Consider the following 16,952-nt stretch of genomic DNA (forward strand, 5'->3'; position numbering starts at 1 on the left):
TGCTCATGCTTGGCTTGTTTACAATCTGAACTAAGCTGATTGGCTCGTTTATAATCTAGCGAGCAATTTTCGAGCAAGCTGCAAGCGACAAGCACTTTACCCAACCCTTCTATTCCTTGGAGTCAAGTTATAAAAGAAAACTCTCTCTCTCATGAAACCTTGGGAAAACTACCTTTTCCTTAAATGAACAAACAGTGTAAAAAAGCATGGAGGAATCATAAGATTACAAAACTAATATGGAATGTTTGTTTGGTTGGGGAACATGTTATAAGTGTGACAAGATGGAAGGGGTGTCAATATATATGTCGTGAAGTTTACATTAATAATTCTTAAGCCAATTGAGACATGAAGCATTAATCTAAGTGTCAATGATGACATTTTCTTGACATAAGCATGTGTTTATATCGTTGTTTCACATGCATGTTTGGTACAATGCCGATAATACAATGCTAAGAACATGCATCGAATACACCAAGTCAAAATCACATGGTCAGTTGGTTGTTGTTAAGTAAGCGTACGTCTTCTTGTCATTTCTATTGTTAAAACTAATCATGCCAATGGGGGTCATCACAAGTTTTTTTTCTATAGATATATTTTTGAAAAGTAAACTTCATTAACACATCTCCGATCCAAACGGTCAAAGGGCCATATGAAACAACACGAACTAGGAGTTAAGGGATTCAACTAGCTGCTAGAAAAGTGCTAATTTTGATACGAAAATTTGTAAAAGTGTTGCCGCGAAGTTTTCTCTTCAATTGTTTTTCCGACAAAAACATTTTTTTGTCGCAAATGGGTGTTTGGCTATTAACTACATTACATTTGTCTATGACATTATAGCCTAGTAGCATATTGGGTGGAATAAGGTTTAGGGACCAATAAGTCCCGTGTTCGATTCCCACTAGAGCGGTTTTCCATATTTATTAGGTTTTCTCTTGAATTGGTGTATATACATTATTGCCTAGTGAAGATGGATATGATCGGGTGGTTCCGCTAATAGCACGATGATACTCCAGTGGTCCGTCAATGATCCAAAATTACCATTAAAAAATATTTAATTTAATTTTTCACCTTTCCCCAATATAATATTTAATATAAATTTTAAACTCATTTAATTAACTATAAAACATTGTACAATATTTAATTTCTAAGCTTCATTTTTACCTCTATAGTATCTATATAATATAAATTATAAACTTATTTAAGTTTTTTTATAAATTTATTTTTCTATAATAACTTGCGTTCGTTAGCACATTGTTTAATTAACTTTTTCACCACGTTCCACTATAATGTTTTTGAAAATAGTGTTGTGTTCGAAATAAAATATATCTTTGCCATTGTAAGTTATATTGAGTGTCATACCGTATCAGTACTATAACAAACAAGACTTATCAACATCGGTTTATGTTTTCCGACCAATGGAAAAATGACTTTTGTTTGGGTTACACGATTTTTTTGTAACACCAGACAAAATTAGTATAATGAAAATGTTGTAGACTAACTTTTTTTATCGTACGAGTTGTGTTTATTTCTTTATCTCATAAATTATACCTATTGTCAATGCCGGTAACGAATTGAAACAGCATGATGCCGACTGAATAACATTGGTACCAGTTACGGTGTTATTGGAACCGATATCGACATTCGTTTTTATTGGGATCGATCAATGTCAAACACATGTAGATGTCATTTTGGGCCATATCAATGTTTATTCTTCTCCGTTTCCGCTTGCTATAGCGAGTGTCATAATCGTACCATACTAAACCAAATTGATACCGACTGAATATTTCCGCCGCGTAACACGAACAATCCTACTAGTTTACTAGTAATGAGTAATGACTCATATTTATTTTCTAACAAAATTGTAAATTTCATAAAAAATTATTGGACGACCTCCCCTTCACCCCCATTGGTTCCACCAAGGTTGGGATTCTAATAGATCACTTGGTTAGAGCTTCCGTAGTGGGGCGCTTTCCCCTATTATGGCGCCCTCAAAACGCCGGAACACCATAACTTGAGGCGCTATATTTGAAAAATGGGGGTGAGGCGCGAGAAATTTAGCGGCGTGATGTTGTTTGTTTTTGAACTTCTGACCAATCACAATAAAGAAATGTTTTTATAATTAATTAATAAAATTGAAATTTATTAAATAGGTAATGATGGGTAGGGGCTTTATGACTACGGGCTCTAGTTATATAACGCCCCATAAAGCCCCCGTGTGACGTGGCACGACAAGTGTCGCATAACGCCCCACAAGGGGCTTTATGACTACGGATGGCCTTAATAATAAACAACAGCAAAACCCAATAATTGGGCTTCGTCATAGTGATAACTTGATAAGCAAATAATTCATTTAGTTCATAATATAAAAAAAATAAAAAATTTACGTCACGATTATTCAACTTTATTCGTTACGATGCTCGTCCTTGCTTCTACGTTATTACTTACGTATACCTGGTGTGTGATGTGTACAATATATGACTTTATTAAAATGATATGGTATCATACAAACGCTTCAAAACAAACTTAAAGAACATAATAAATTAGAATATAAATTGTGTTATAACGTTGCATGTTTTTAAACAGTTTCCATGAAAGCCAATATACAAATATTATATGAAAAATATTATATGAAAAGTCATCGTTTCTCTCTATACAAAATAAAATTTGTAAAGTTATCTTCTGATTTACTAAACGATAAGTCAATACAAAATGATAAGTCAAATTAATTAAAGATGCTTATACCTAATATATAAAATAAAATTTGTTATAAGAGTTGTAAAGTTATCTTCTGATATACAAAATGATAAGCCAAATTAATTAGGCAAATTGAAAATAAATAATCCGAACTGGTTAATTTCTTAACGAAGTTATTGGCCGATAAAATTATAAGTCAGTTATTGGCCGATAATAATCCGAACTGGTCAATTTCTTTTGTAAAATACTCCGCCGTTAAAATAGCTTAACAAAGTTAAGTTTTTTTTTTTTCCAAATTACAAACCAATATTTTAGGGCTTTTGATCAGAACGAGGATACGAGTCGATTGATGTAAAACTTACCTCGAAATACTGCCCCAACCCACGAAAACAGTGCTTCAATTAGAGTGTTTAAACTTCCAATTAACAAAAATCAAGTCATTTCGAGCACAATTTTGAGGTAAGTTTTACATCAATCGACTCGTATCCTCGTTCTGATCAAAAGCCCTAAAACATCGGTTTGTAATTCGGAAAAAAAACTTAACTCCGTTAAGCTATTTTAACGGCAGACTATTTTACAAAAAAAAAATGACCAGTTCGGATTATTATCGGTCAATAACTAATTTAGGATTATTATCGGTCAAATTGAGTTAGGTGAGATTATTAATTTCCAATTCACCAATTAATTAAAGATGATTATACCTAATTATCCATTTAAAAAACAACTTATATGATAATTTGTTTATAACATATATATTTTATCTAAGTTGAAGTTTATGTGTTTATTTTATCTAAGTTGAAGTTTATATGTTTGACAATTAAAATCGCACACGTCTCTATTACTAATTTAAACAGTTCTTATTTAAAAAATAAAATAAAAAATCAAACCATAATGAATTAACTTTTAGATCTTTTATGTCATATAAAAGTCAAACAATAACAAATGAACTTTTAAATCTTTTATGTCATATAAAATAATTATTTTTCAACAAGTTTATTTTTTTGAACGTTCAACGTAAGAATCGCCGAGTACTCCGTACGCGACACCCATTGGCCGAAAGGTAGCCCGCGGCAGCCCAACCTGCACGCACGGAGCCCCTAGCCCACCATGCCACCAGTTCCAGGGAAAACCCGACCCTGCACCCGCCCGAGGGTACAACAATGCAGAGCCGGTAAAACCCGGGTGGATCAGGAATCGAACTCGAGACCATTCGGCCAGAAGTCTTTCCCTCATTTCCCCATAACCACTGAGCTATAAGCCCAGGATTTTCAACAAGTTTATTAGTTTTATAAACCATATGTCATGGTTAATAAATGCGAATCTGAATGTGATACCACACAAGCAAGATGTTGATGAGTATTATGTTGTGTGAAAGTTGAAAGGTGTTATAGTTGCATACTTGCATATGTGGTTTGGCTCGTTATTAAAAGAACAGTGCCTCATCTTCTTCACGCCTCCTTCCTTCACAAACAAGCACCATAACGTATGGTTTTAAATAAGGCTGCAGACGAATCGAACGAACATGAACAAGCCCTTGTTCTTGTTCGTTTGTTAAGGAAAAATATTTGTTTACGAACAGTTCATGAACACTTACCAAATCGGGTTTTCATGTTCGTGTTCATTCATTAAGGAACTGAACGTGTTCGTGTTCGTTTGTTAATTTTAGACACCAAACACAAACAAACGTTCATGAATACACACAAACACAAACACAAACACAAATGAATGTTCATGAACACAAATGGACACAAAAAAGCGTTCATAAACGAAAACGAACACAAATTAACTGAAAAGAATACAAACAAGCTTTCATGAATACAAATGAACACAAATGAAGGTATATTAATTTTCAAATAAAATAGGCATATTTCATCATAAACATTAAGAAGATCCACAGAAAATACACTAATGAACGTGGGAATTCTGGAATAGGATTCATTTGTCTCAATTACCTTAAATAAAAATATAAGAATATAGAAAATAAATATAAAAAATAAAAACCATAATCAACAATCGAACAAAAATAAACATAAACGGACGGACATAAACGAACACGTTACCGAATGTTTACGAACATAAATGAATGGACGTGACTTCTGTTCATGTTCGTTCATTTGACTAAACGAACATTTTTTTGTTCATCTCCGTTCATTTATTAAACAAACAAATACAAATGAACTTTCTACCGAACAGTTTATGAATTGTTCGCTTAAAGGTCAGTTCATTTGCAGTCGTAATCTTTAGGGTCTATTTAGGAGTTATCAATAAGGATGTTTCAAAGAATATTTTGTGTAAAAATGAGAAAACCTAAAACGTGTTTGTACAAAATTGGTCTAGTAAATTTTAGTTTCTATGATCATAGTAACTGAAACTAATATTTGTAAATATTTTTACGCTCTAAACTTCATAAAAAATATTTCACATTCTCTTTCGTGACATGAGAACTGATTTAAGAAAAAAAAAAAACTTTAAGGAACTTACTAATACCTTGTTTTTTTTTTCAAATCATAACTTTACCTTCCTTTTTATATAAAAATGATTTAACATATGTAATTTCAAAAGTAATATAATCAAAAAGTTAAAATTATATACAGTGGCGGACCCAGGAATTATTTTCTGGGGGTGCGAACGAAGGGTTCAACCAAATTTCCAACGGGTGCAGTCGGGATTTTTACTTCGAAAATACATTAATTTTTTTTTTCAAGGAGGCGCCCGCCCACCCAAGCCAAAGCTTGAGTCCGCCCTTGATTATATATTATATATACTAGTGGTGAAGAGCCATAAATACTAACATGGCCATTTATTTTCTAATAATTGTTAATTTCTCAAATGTATTTTTTTCTAAATCAAATTTTCTTTATAATAATTCTTTTTCCTTTATTAAATCATACTTATTTGTCGTTTAATTTTATATTTTTAATGCCTTACTTTCGTTAACTTTTTTAATATTTTTTTATTTTAAAATCATGTTTCCTTTTCTTAGTAACATGGCCATTCATTTTTTAATAATTGTTTTTTCTCAAATACATTTTTTTTCTTTTTTTTAAATCATATTTCTTTATAATAAGTCTTTTTCCTTTATTAAATCATATTTTATTTATCGTTTAATTTTGTATTTTTTAATACCTTACTTTTGTAAACTTTTTTAAATTTTTTAATATTTTTTTTATTTTAAAATCATATTTCCTTTTATTAAATCATATTCCCTTTATAACGATTCTTTTTTTTTAAATCATCTTTTTTCTTTTTTCAAATCACATGTCTTTTATTATTTAATTTGATATTTCTTAAATAAATTACATTTGTTAACTTTTTCTAAAAACCTAAATATGTAGTTTTGCTTGGTTTTTTTTCGACATTCAAGTATAAATATTGTCAAAAATCAATTTGTATTTAAATTAGAGTATATATTTGGTATCATAAAATGGTACGATGATGAATTGAACCGATTATGACGGTTTGGTTATCTAAACAACAAACTTCATTCTAAAATAACATTTGTTTTACATTATCATTTACTCCGTTTCATCGCAACACACGACTTTAATAAAACTAGTTATATATTATGCGTCGTCACATACAATTGGATGTTAGCTTAAACATGAGAAGTGAGGAGTTTTTTTTACCTAGTTAAACATGTTTTTAGTTAAAAAAATAGTTTTTTATGTGATTACTCTATATATTACTTTAGGTTATAAGGTGTGGACCCCTCTTAATGATGATCCGCCACATAGGCGTCCACGTCATCGGTTGTGGGGGATGAGCTAAAGGGACGAGTCTAGGGTGTGGATATGAGCTCATTTATATATACAAGATGTATGTATATGTGTGTGTGTTGGATAAGGAAGATAGAAGCATCAATGAGGACTGTCGGCTTTGTTCCTTGCCCGACATTGGTGTCGCGACGAGCGCCAAGAAGGTGGTGTAGCTCTACCAAGACGACCCACGACAGCCCAGGCCGACCCCATACCGTTCAGTCTTAGAGTAAGAGTAATTTATAAGATGTAAGTACAAATTTAAGAATTCTATGTTGTGGGGTATTCGAGATTTAAGCGTATTTACTATATATAATTTACCAACTTCTCTTCCTCTCACAAAATCAATATTCCTTTTTTACTTTCAACCACTTTACTTTTCATCTTCAACCACTTTTTAGTTTTCATTTTTAATTCCATCACTTTCCTACTTGATCACTTTTCATGTTTTACAATTTTTTTCGTTTTACGATTTGTGTTTCGGTCTAAATCTTGGGAGTAAACACGTTACATTGCGCGTGTGTGGTTCAATGACAGTTTAACAGCCCCGTCATAACTCGGGGGTCATTAGCCGACTTAGTTATTCTTTTCCAATGTTTTATATTTCGCTCTAATTTTTTAGAGTTAACACGCCTCAACATGCATGCGTGATTCAACGTTTTTACATTTACTTTTTGTCTGGTTTAATAGTCCCACCACAAAACGCGAGTCCTAAAAATTAGTATAACTAAATTATTATATAATAATATAATAAATAATAAATACATTCAAATTTGAAAATACCCAATAGAACCATCCCCCATCTATAAATTCAAGTGCCATGTGAGGGATAACATGCCTACTAGTTGGCTATATGCCTGCCTGCTTGCTATCCTAATTGTCGTCTTCTTCGTTTATTTCTTCTTTTCGTAAAACAGAGCACACACCAATAGAGCATTCATGGCGACCAGGGGCTTCGTATTATACCTGTTTTCAGCTTTCTCCGCCGCTGTTTTATCAGCAATCATCATCAACAACCACAACACTTACAAAAACAACCACCTTCTCCACCATAATCCTCTCAATTCCGTTAGTTCCGATGAAAAAGTTTGGCCCGTAAGTTTCTTCAGTCTCATCATTAATATTCAATAATTTTATCATTGTCAATTAACTTCGGGTATTGAATAAGAATCGCTAGGCGCTAGCCGGTGGGTTGGGTACCGAACTACCGACTAGTGATTAATCGGGATTAACCGGGATTAATCGAATTGAGATTTTTATATGTAACTTTTAGTTATATATATACACACATTTTCATATGTAGTTTTTTTAAAACAGACATGTTTTAACCAGTGGCGAAGCTTGAGATTTCCGACCGGGGTCGAAAACGTATACACCAAAAATTTTATATAAAATAGGGGTCGAAAACGTATATACCCAACAATTTATATACGAAAACTACATACTCTCTACTGCTGAGCGAAAAGTTCGGGGGTCGGCCGCCCCCTCCCGCCCCCACTATCCTTCGCCCATGGTTTTAACCACTCATTAACCTATTTTTTAAGTAATTGTCGGGAATTTATAAGGTTTGTTCGAAATTTGGCAAGGATCTAGCCAAAATTTGGCCTGAACAGGACCGCCGTTGACCACCTAGAAATTAACTGGCTATTAGTCAATGAACCTCTCCGATTAGTGATTAATTTGAGGCTAGTCGAGATTTTTACAAGCATGTTGAATTTGTGTTTTTGTATGGTTTGATATAGGAATTGGAGTTCAATTGGAGGATTATGTTGGCTACATTAATCGGGTTCTTGGGTTCGGCTTTTGGAACAGTTGGTGGTGTTGGTGGTGGTGGTATTTTTGTTCCGATGCTTACGTTGATCGTTGGCTTTGATACAAAATCTGCTGCCGCTCTGTCAAAGTGTACGGATTGTTTTTTTTTTTTTTTTAACTAAAGTTGGTTTGGTTTTGTACTTTTGTCGGATTAATATTGCGTAAAGGTAAAAAGTGACTGACTTACAAAGTTTGGGTGAAAATGATTGATTTAACGATGAGCTTGGTACTGTATCGAACTTGCCAGTACTGAAAGTACCGGTTCCAAGAATCTCCAAAAACGGAAACTGGTACCGGTACTGAAAGTGCTGGTATTCGAAGGTAAAAAGTGGGTAAACTACAGTACCTAACCGGTACCAAACTGTATTGTACCGATTGAATTTTGGTACCGGTACTGAAAGTGCTGGTATTCGAAGGTAAAACGTGGGTAAAATAGAGTGTCTAACCGGTACCGAGCTGAATTACCGATCCCGAAAAACGCAAAAAATGGGTACCAAAATTCAACCGGTACAGTACAGTTCGGTACCGGTATTTTTGGTACCCAGTACTGATTGCTCATCCCTAGACTGAGTGGCATAATTAGGGGTTTTTGAGATAGATTTGATTGAATTATGTGTGTGTTGATGTGATTTAGGTATGATAATGGGGGCATCAGCATCATCATTTTGGTACAATTTGAGAGTACCACATCCATGCAGAGAAGTACCAATATTGGATTATGATTTAGCACTCTTGTTTCAGCCTATGCTCATGCTTGGAATCACACTTGGTGTTGCTCTTAGTGTTGTGTTCCCCTATTGGCTCATCACTGTTCTCATCATCATCTTGTTCTTAGGTACCAAAAAAAAAAAAAAAAAAAAAATTCCCAATTATTACTCATTATAATCTTGCACAAATTCTTTTTTTTTTCTTTTTTTATTATTATTATTTTTAGTATGTGGTGTTCAAAATCTTTCATTAGCTTAAGTTTAGGGTCATAATGACTTGATTTGAGATGGTATTTGTAGCTTTGGGGACTCTTATTTTACGTGCGGACGATAAGATAAACAGTTTAAATACGCAACTCTAATCGGTTATTTTTGTACGGTAAAAAAATAAACGAATAAAACAATTTTAATAACCAATCCCAAACACTTGGAATCTTGGTACAAGGACTTTGATATTTTCATAATTAGTTGTTAAATCTTGATTCCAAATAATGATTTATTTAATATTAATAATCATGATAGTAGTAGGTGTTAAGATGCATTATGGCTTAAATATAAACTCAAAAGACAATGACTTTGCATCTATATTATTGTCAAGTAGCTTACAAGTTATGAAACCAATATTTTTATATGACTTTCAAGTGTTGGTTAGTTAATAATAAGTAGCTCTCGCTTCAAGCGACATCGCATTTGTTTATACATTATTGTTTCCAACGCTATTCATCGATGATGTTTCGTGACCTTAAATTACAGTTGTTTATACCATCATTGTCTAGAAGAAATTGCAACATTCTTTTTTGTCCATAACATTGGATTCCTTGATTTCAGATTTTTAACCAACCGTAAAAAAATGCTTATTTACTGCTGTCATTTTTTTTACCACAGGGACTTCTTCAAGGTCTTTCTTTAGGGGCATTGAGATGTGGAAGGAAGAGACTATACTAAAGGTGCGATCAAATCGCGATAATGAAGATTATTATTACATATATATATATATAAACACACACCCGCGCATATGTATAAGTTTATTGTTGTTATGATGCAGAAAGAAATGGCGCAACCACGAGAAACATTTGCCAATTCTCGAGGGGAACGTGAGTTTCATAAAGATTTATTGATTCATTTGTCGCGATAATAAAAGTTTAAAAATACGCGTATTGATAAATTGTTGTTTCTTTCAGTTTTAATCGATGCTTACGAGCCTTTGCTTCCAAGAGAAGAGAAAACTCCAATGGTGACCATTGACAACTTTAGCTTCTTGACAATTTTTTTTTATTTTTTTATAAATTTTAACCATTTTTTCCTATAAATATTTGCAGGAAATATTTAAATTTAATTTACGCTGGAAGAAACTTATGATCTTGGTGGCTGTATGGGCTGCATTTCTAGTTCTTCAAGTCATAAAGGCAAGTCAATAATTTGTTGCCTAATTGGGATTTTTTTTAATTAATTTTGACTATCAAAATGGGTAATGTACTAAAAGAAAATCACAAAAGTAGCCATTTTTCTATACACAAAAAACATTGCATACGTGAATCTATACGCAATCAATCGTACCCAGTAAATCCCACAAATAGCAAAGCGATTAGTAGGGTCTAGGAATGGTGAGATGTAGGCACACCTTACCTCTATCCCTAAGGATAGAGAGGCTGCTTCCAGAGAGACCCTCAACACCAAAGACAAATAGCAGAAAAGCGTGAAACCACACATATCTTTAAATAATAATAATAATAATAATAATAATAATAATAATAATAATAATAATAATAATAATAATAATAATAATAATAATAATAATAAAATGGCGGATATGTAACATATATGCAAAACACAATCTATCAATGCAGAATCTGCCTAGACCATAAAGAGACGCTGAACATCTGCCCCAATGCTCAGACCTAATGTATGAATCTATAAGTGATATGGTGTTAGCGTATCTTATGTGAAAAGCCTTTATCCCCTACTAAAAGAATAATAATTACTTTTGTGATTTTCTCATTAACAAATTATGTCACTTTAGCCTTGTACCATAAAAAGTAAACTTTTTAATCATCAAAACACAACAAAATGGAATATGAATATTCTTGCAGCCCCCCTAACTTTTTGGTCCATTTGTGTCATATGCAGAATGATTTAGTGACTTGCAGCACATGGTACTGGGTACTCACAGTTGCACAGGTAGTACATTTTACTGTAGTAATAATAATAATAAGGGTAAATTACTTTTTGAGTCCCTGTGTTTTAGTAGTTTTAACTAGTTGAATCCAAAAGCAAAAAGTTTAACGACCTGAGTCCCTATAAGCATTTTCTTTAACCATTTGAGTCATTTTAAGTCCAAATTATAACCTTTTGAGTCCAATTTTTTGGACTCAAATCGTTATAAAATGAACAAAATTGGACTCAAAACGTTATAAAATGAATGGCTAGGGACTCAGGGCGTTAAACTTTTTGATTTTGGACTCAAGTAGTTAAAACCACTAAAACACAGGGACTCAAATAGTAATTTACTCTAATAATAATAATATCTTGCATCACCTTGTTGTACTGTACAAACACCTAATGCACACATAAATCTTACACTTCCCATTTATGTTTTTCAGTTCCCAGCAACACTAGCAGTGTTTGGATATGAATGTGTTAAGTTGTACAAAGAAAGCAAGAAGAGAAGAAGCCTAGGGAACACTGAATCTGTGTGTGAGGCCACAATTAACTGGACCGTGCCGAATCTTATATTTTGCGCGCTTTGTGGGATCTTGGGTGGCACTGTAGGCGGTCTTTTGGGGTCTGGTGGCGGCTTTATTCTCGGACCCTTGTTACTAGAGATCGGTGTCATACCACAGGTACACAAATTTTTAAACCGTTGAGTCATTGACGTTAACATTGTACATTATCGTGATTGGAAAATGTCGTTTTAAATTTTTTTAACGTTTTTTGGATAGGTTGCGAGCGCGACAGCAACATTTGTGATGATGTTCTCTTCGTCCTTATCTGTGGTTGAGTTTTATCTACTCAAGAGGTTCCCAATCCCTTATGGTATATTCCTTGTCTCTAAAGCTAATAATATGGTCGTGTCAGGCTGCGTAACCGGTCAAAATTTGTTCGTGTAACAAAAATATGTACTTTAGTATCAGTGGTCAAATCGGGTCGGGTTAAATCAACAATCTTTCTTTATTCCCTTTTAATCCCACCAATAGCAAAGCTAAGGTAGGGTCTGAGGAGGGTAAGATGCAGACAGCCTTACCTCTACCCCGTAGGAATAAAGAGACCACTTCCAGTGAGACCCCCGGCTCGATAGTAGTTTTGCATCAAGCCTTGGACATGAGGCACATAACACTCAACAATTAAGACAAAGGCCGATTAGTGCATGTACTCCCTTGTCTTTCGGCTACCAATGCCACCACATGATGCATGATTAACCATCCCCCTCTTTTAATGTTATTTTCACGAAATTAGTAAAATAACATTAAAATTAGTGCACTTTCACTTTTGCCTCCCGAACGCCCACACATATATACATTATATGCGCATACCACAAGCGAGGCGTACTTTATTCCCTTTTCCTTAAATTGTGTTAATATTTATTTTGTTAAAAAAATGCAAGTGTAAAAGAAAATTTGTGAAAACTATATTAGTAAAAATGATTTAAGATTTTCCAAACAGTTAAACTAGTTTTGGGCCACTTTCAACCAGAGGTGCACAGACCGGTTATTTTCTCTAACTAGTTTGGTTAACCCAACGGCCGTTATTTTCTCATTTTTGCTTTAACCAGTTATTACTTTAATTGGTTCCGTTATTCACTTTAACCGGTTATTTTCAGTTATTAACCGGTTATTTAAAAAAAAAAATCATTTTTTCGGTTTTTTTCCTGGTTAACCAGTACATCAGTTAAAAACCGGTTAATAACTGCTTATTTCTAAAAAAAAAATCCCTAACAATTACTAACTTACGGTTAAAACTGACCACTAAATGGTTACTCCTCAGTCGGTTATTAGGCGGTTACGGTTTCGATTAATAACCGGTTATTTCGTGCACCTCTATTTTCAACTCATTTGACGGATTACCATTTTTAGTTAAATTTATAAAGTTTATTCTTTTGACTAAAGTGTTTAGCCGTTTACAAGTAAATGTGTTAAAATTGTCACTTTTGCGCACCCATCTCAAAGTAATCAGTTATTTCAAGTAACGTAACACCCGAGTGTGATTAATGTAAATTTTTTTTTTTTCTTGCAGCGTTATACCTAATGACGGTATCGGTTATGGCCGGCTTCTGGGGTCAATTCTTTGTTAGAAAACTTGTTGTATTTCTAAAAAGGGCTTCACTCATTGTCTTCATTCTTTCTGCTGTCATTTTTGCCAGTGCTCTTACAATGGGTAAGTTTCTATAATTATCTCAAGTTGTACATTATGCTTATGGAGTTGTACATTGTGCTTATCGACTTGTACATATATGCGTAGGGGTTATTGGTATCGAGCAAAGCATAAGGATGATTCAGAATCATGAATTCATGGGGTTTCTTGAGTTTTGCAGCAGTCAGTAAACATTCAATAGTTGTGGACCTTGTGGTATTTATTTATTTATGTACATAACATATGTTGTGGTGGTTGTTTAGGCCAATGTTCGTTGGCATATCGACCCCCAACAAATGTGGTTAAAATTTCGGTTTAAATTCGTTGGCATTACGGTGGAAAGCGGCTTTTGGGTATGCTAAGACCAGCGCCCACGAGCCGCCACCATGGTGTCAATTTGTAGTGTTGAATAAAGTTTTCGGGTTGTGGTGTGAGTGTTAGCTACTTGTTAACACCAAAGCAACCTTAAATTTATTGGATTTGTATTTGTGTTTCATTGTGTTGGATTTGTTTATTATTTGCATATAAATTATAGATTGCAAGTTTTTTTTAGTGTTGTTCTCAATAAATTTTTTGGTTCTAGAAAAAATTGTGATTGACGCGTTCGTTTATGTTGAGAATTATGAGAATCACATAAAACAAATGAAAATAGTGCATTGATGATTCAATTAGACGGTGCATAATAAAACGTGAGTAACGGTTATGTAAACACGCCTTCTTTATCACACTTAGGGCATGTTTGGCTAAGCTTTTTGAAACAACTTATTGACTTTTTGAAAAGTCATAAGCTTTAAAATGATATTTGGCAATGAGAGTGTATGTGAGGGGAAAAAGCCAATAAGTCAATAAGTTGTTTCAAAAAGCTTAGCCAAACATGCCCTTAAAACGTAAGATACAAAAAAGATTATACGGTTTCGGTTTTCACGGTTTGGTTCTCAAATGATTGCCTCTTTCCATATGTGTTTGTATATATTAAAATTTTCATTTGAACATTCAAAACTTCATAAGAGTATATTCAATCTTTTAAACATTATTCTATATTATAGTGTACCAAAGACCATAAAATAAGGATAGGGAGGCATGGGAGTAGCTTAAGCGGGGCCGGGGGACCCCTGAACTTTTCGCTCAGTAGTGTTATATATGTAGTTTTCGTATAGAAATATTTGGGTGTATACGTTTTCGACCCCTCGTCTTCATTTTCAAGCTTCGCCATTGTAGGGAGGGATGAACTTGTGACGCGTAGACTATAACAATAATAATTTAATTATAATAATGTTTGAGTTAAATGTCATTTTAGTCTATGTGGTTTGGGCCATTTTGCAAGTTTAGTCCAAAAATTTCATTTTTCGCCTGTTGGTCCAAAAAAGTTTCACCGTTGCCATTTTAGTCCACTGGGTTAATTTTATCTATTTTTTCTGTTAACTAGAAGGGCAATTCGGTCATATAAAATTCGATCATATAAAATGACCGAATTGCCCTTCTAGATAATAGAATTATATATAAAATGACCGAATTGCCCTTCTAGTTAATAGAACTATATATAAAATGACCGAATTGCCCTTATCGTTAACAGAAAAATGGATGAAGTTAACCCAGTGGACTAAAATGACAACGGTGAAAACTTTTTGAACCCACAAGTGAAAAATGAAACATTTGGATTAAACAGGCAAAATGACCCAAACCACAACAATTGTATGGTCATTTAACTCGTAATGCTTTGTGAGTTGTGACAAATAATCATTCAACAATAGGAAGGGACAAAATTACTTTGTTTATTTGAAAGATAGATGAAATGTATAGAATGATACAAGTTATGATATGACAGCACATAATAAAATTATAAAAATGAGACTACAAAATCAAATTGTGTTCTTCTTGCATGTTGCTTCCAAAATAAACCAGTCTACTTGTACTTTAATAACTAATTTAGTTCTATAATTGTGGCATAAAATAAATAAAATGAGGTAACGGAAATCGTTATAACAATCAATAGTATTTAGTTTTGTAAAGTAACTAAAATATTAATAAAAAAAATTAATTAATATGGTTATACGAAGTAAATGCAAGACGAGGTTCATGTTTTTGACCAAATATACTAGTGAGATTATCATGAAATTGTATAATTATAATCCCACCAGTTATAAAAGATCTAAAAAATGAGAATGCAAAATCAAATTGTATACAAGCTATGATAAATTGATAATAGAACCAATATAAAATAAATGAGAATGCAAAATCAAATTGTATACAAAGTCAAATGAGATTACAACTATGATTATATACCACCAAATATTTAGATAGTGGCGTACATCAAACATTTATCAAATTTGTTTTCAACTTCAAACAACTTTGGTATTACTATATATTATTACTAGGTTATAACCCCGTGTATTACACGGGTTGAATAAATAAATTTTATATACTAAATAATAAAACAATATATTTTTAAAAACCTCATTTATTGTACGGGTTGAATAAATATAATTTTATATATTAAATAATAAAAAGTTATATCTATAAGAATAATATTGTACGGGTTAAATAAATGTAGTTTTATATACCAAATAAAAAAGTTATATCTTTAAAACCACGTGTATTACACGGGTTGAATAAATGTAATATTGTTTACCAAATAATAAAAAAAATTACATCTTTATAAATATGCGCATTACACGGTTTGAATAAGTGTAATTTTCTGTACTAAATAATAAAAAAATATATATCCTTAAAAACCCCGTGTATTGTACGAATTCAATAAATCTAATTTTATATATAAAATAATAAAAAGTTATATCTTAAAAAACCTCATGTATTACTTGGGTCGAGTAAATGTAATTTTGTATAATGAAAATAAAAATATTTAATATATTAATACAAAGTTTGGTTTTCGTGATAAAAATAGATTATTTTGTTATTGCAAAATTTGTTAACGAAGTCTCAATAAATTTAACCCTTTATTTAAAACTCCGTAAATGTATAAATGATAAATAATATTAGAGGTAAAAAACCAACACTCTTAGTGTTGTAGAAGAGGTGAAGGTGTTAGGCTTTCTCTGGATCAAACACATGTCCAAAGGCTTAGATTTAAGGGTGGAGGGTATAGTTTCGGTAAACCATTCGGTGAATGGAGTTCACCGATCGGTGACCAATCCCACTTGTTTGAGTCACCAAAATTTTGAATGTTTTCGGTGTATATTCATCGATGCAGGGGGAGGAGGGAAGGAGGAGGGAGGGAGGTAGGTTAATTGGTGGGTTCCAACCCCTTTCAACCAATCACAATTTTTTTTATTTTTTAACCTACTCAAACACCCTAGAGTGATTAACCATATCCCCTGATTGAGTGCAAAATGGGGAGTGGAATAGGGAGTTGACATGGCATAATATTATTGGGTAGGATTTCACTCAATCACCCTATAGTGATTAACCATACCCTCCACCCTAAAGGAGGATCTTTGGAACAATTTTGAGTTCTTGTAATTTCGTTTCCTGTATGTTGTTCTGCTAGCATCTTGCTAGTGTTTGGTGGAATGATATTAGTCTTTCCAAAAAAAGAAAAAGAAAACATACAACGTTGATTGGTTTTTATATTTTGGAATTACTAAAAATAATGTACTTAAACGATAGTATATGAAGATTC

General features: G+C 32.9%; 1 protein-coding gene across 1 annotated transcript; it reads left to right on the plus strand.

Moving 5' to 3' along the window:
• The first annotated feature begins 7,270 nt into the window (after positions 1–7,270).
• Positions 7,271–13,867, plus strand: LOC110882048 (sulfite exporter TauE/SafE family protein 4). The gene is made up of 12 exons (XM_022130151.2): positions 7,271–7,544; positions 8,192–8,351; positions 8,896–9,096; positions 9,854–9,915; positions 10,014–10,062; positions 10,150–10,202; positions 10,288–10,374; positions 11,096–11,146; positions 11,569–11,808; positions 11,908–12,001; positions 13,199–13,339; positions 13,424–13,867. Exons 1-12 carry the CDS (start codon positions 7,389–7,391, stop codon positions 13,504–13,506), a joined length of 1,377 nt encoding a protein of 458 aa, XP_021985843.1. The 5' UTR covers positions 7,271–7,388; the 3' UTR covers positions 13,507–13,867.
• The last annotated feature ends 3,085 nt before the right edge of the window (positions 13,868–16,952 follow it).

The sequence above is a fragment of the Helianthus annuus genome, chromosome 1 (genome assembly GCF_002127325.2).
Source record: "Helianthus annuus cultivar XRQ/B chromosome 1, HanXRQr2.0-SUNRISE, whole genome shotgun sequence".
Taxonomy (NCBI): domain Eukaryota; kingdom Viridiplantae; phylum Streptophyta; class Magnoliopsida; order Asterales; family Asteraceae; genus Helianthus; species Helianthus annuus.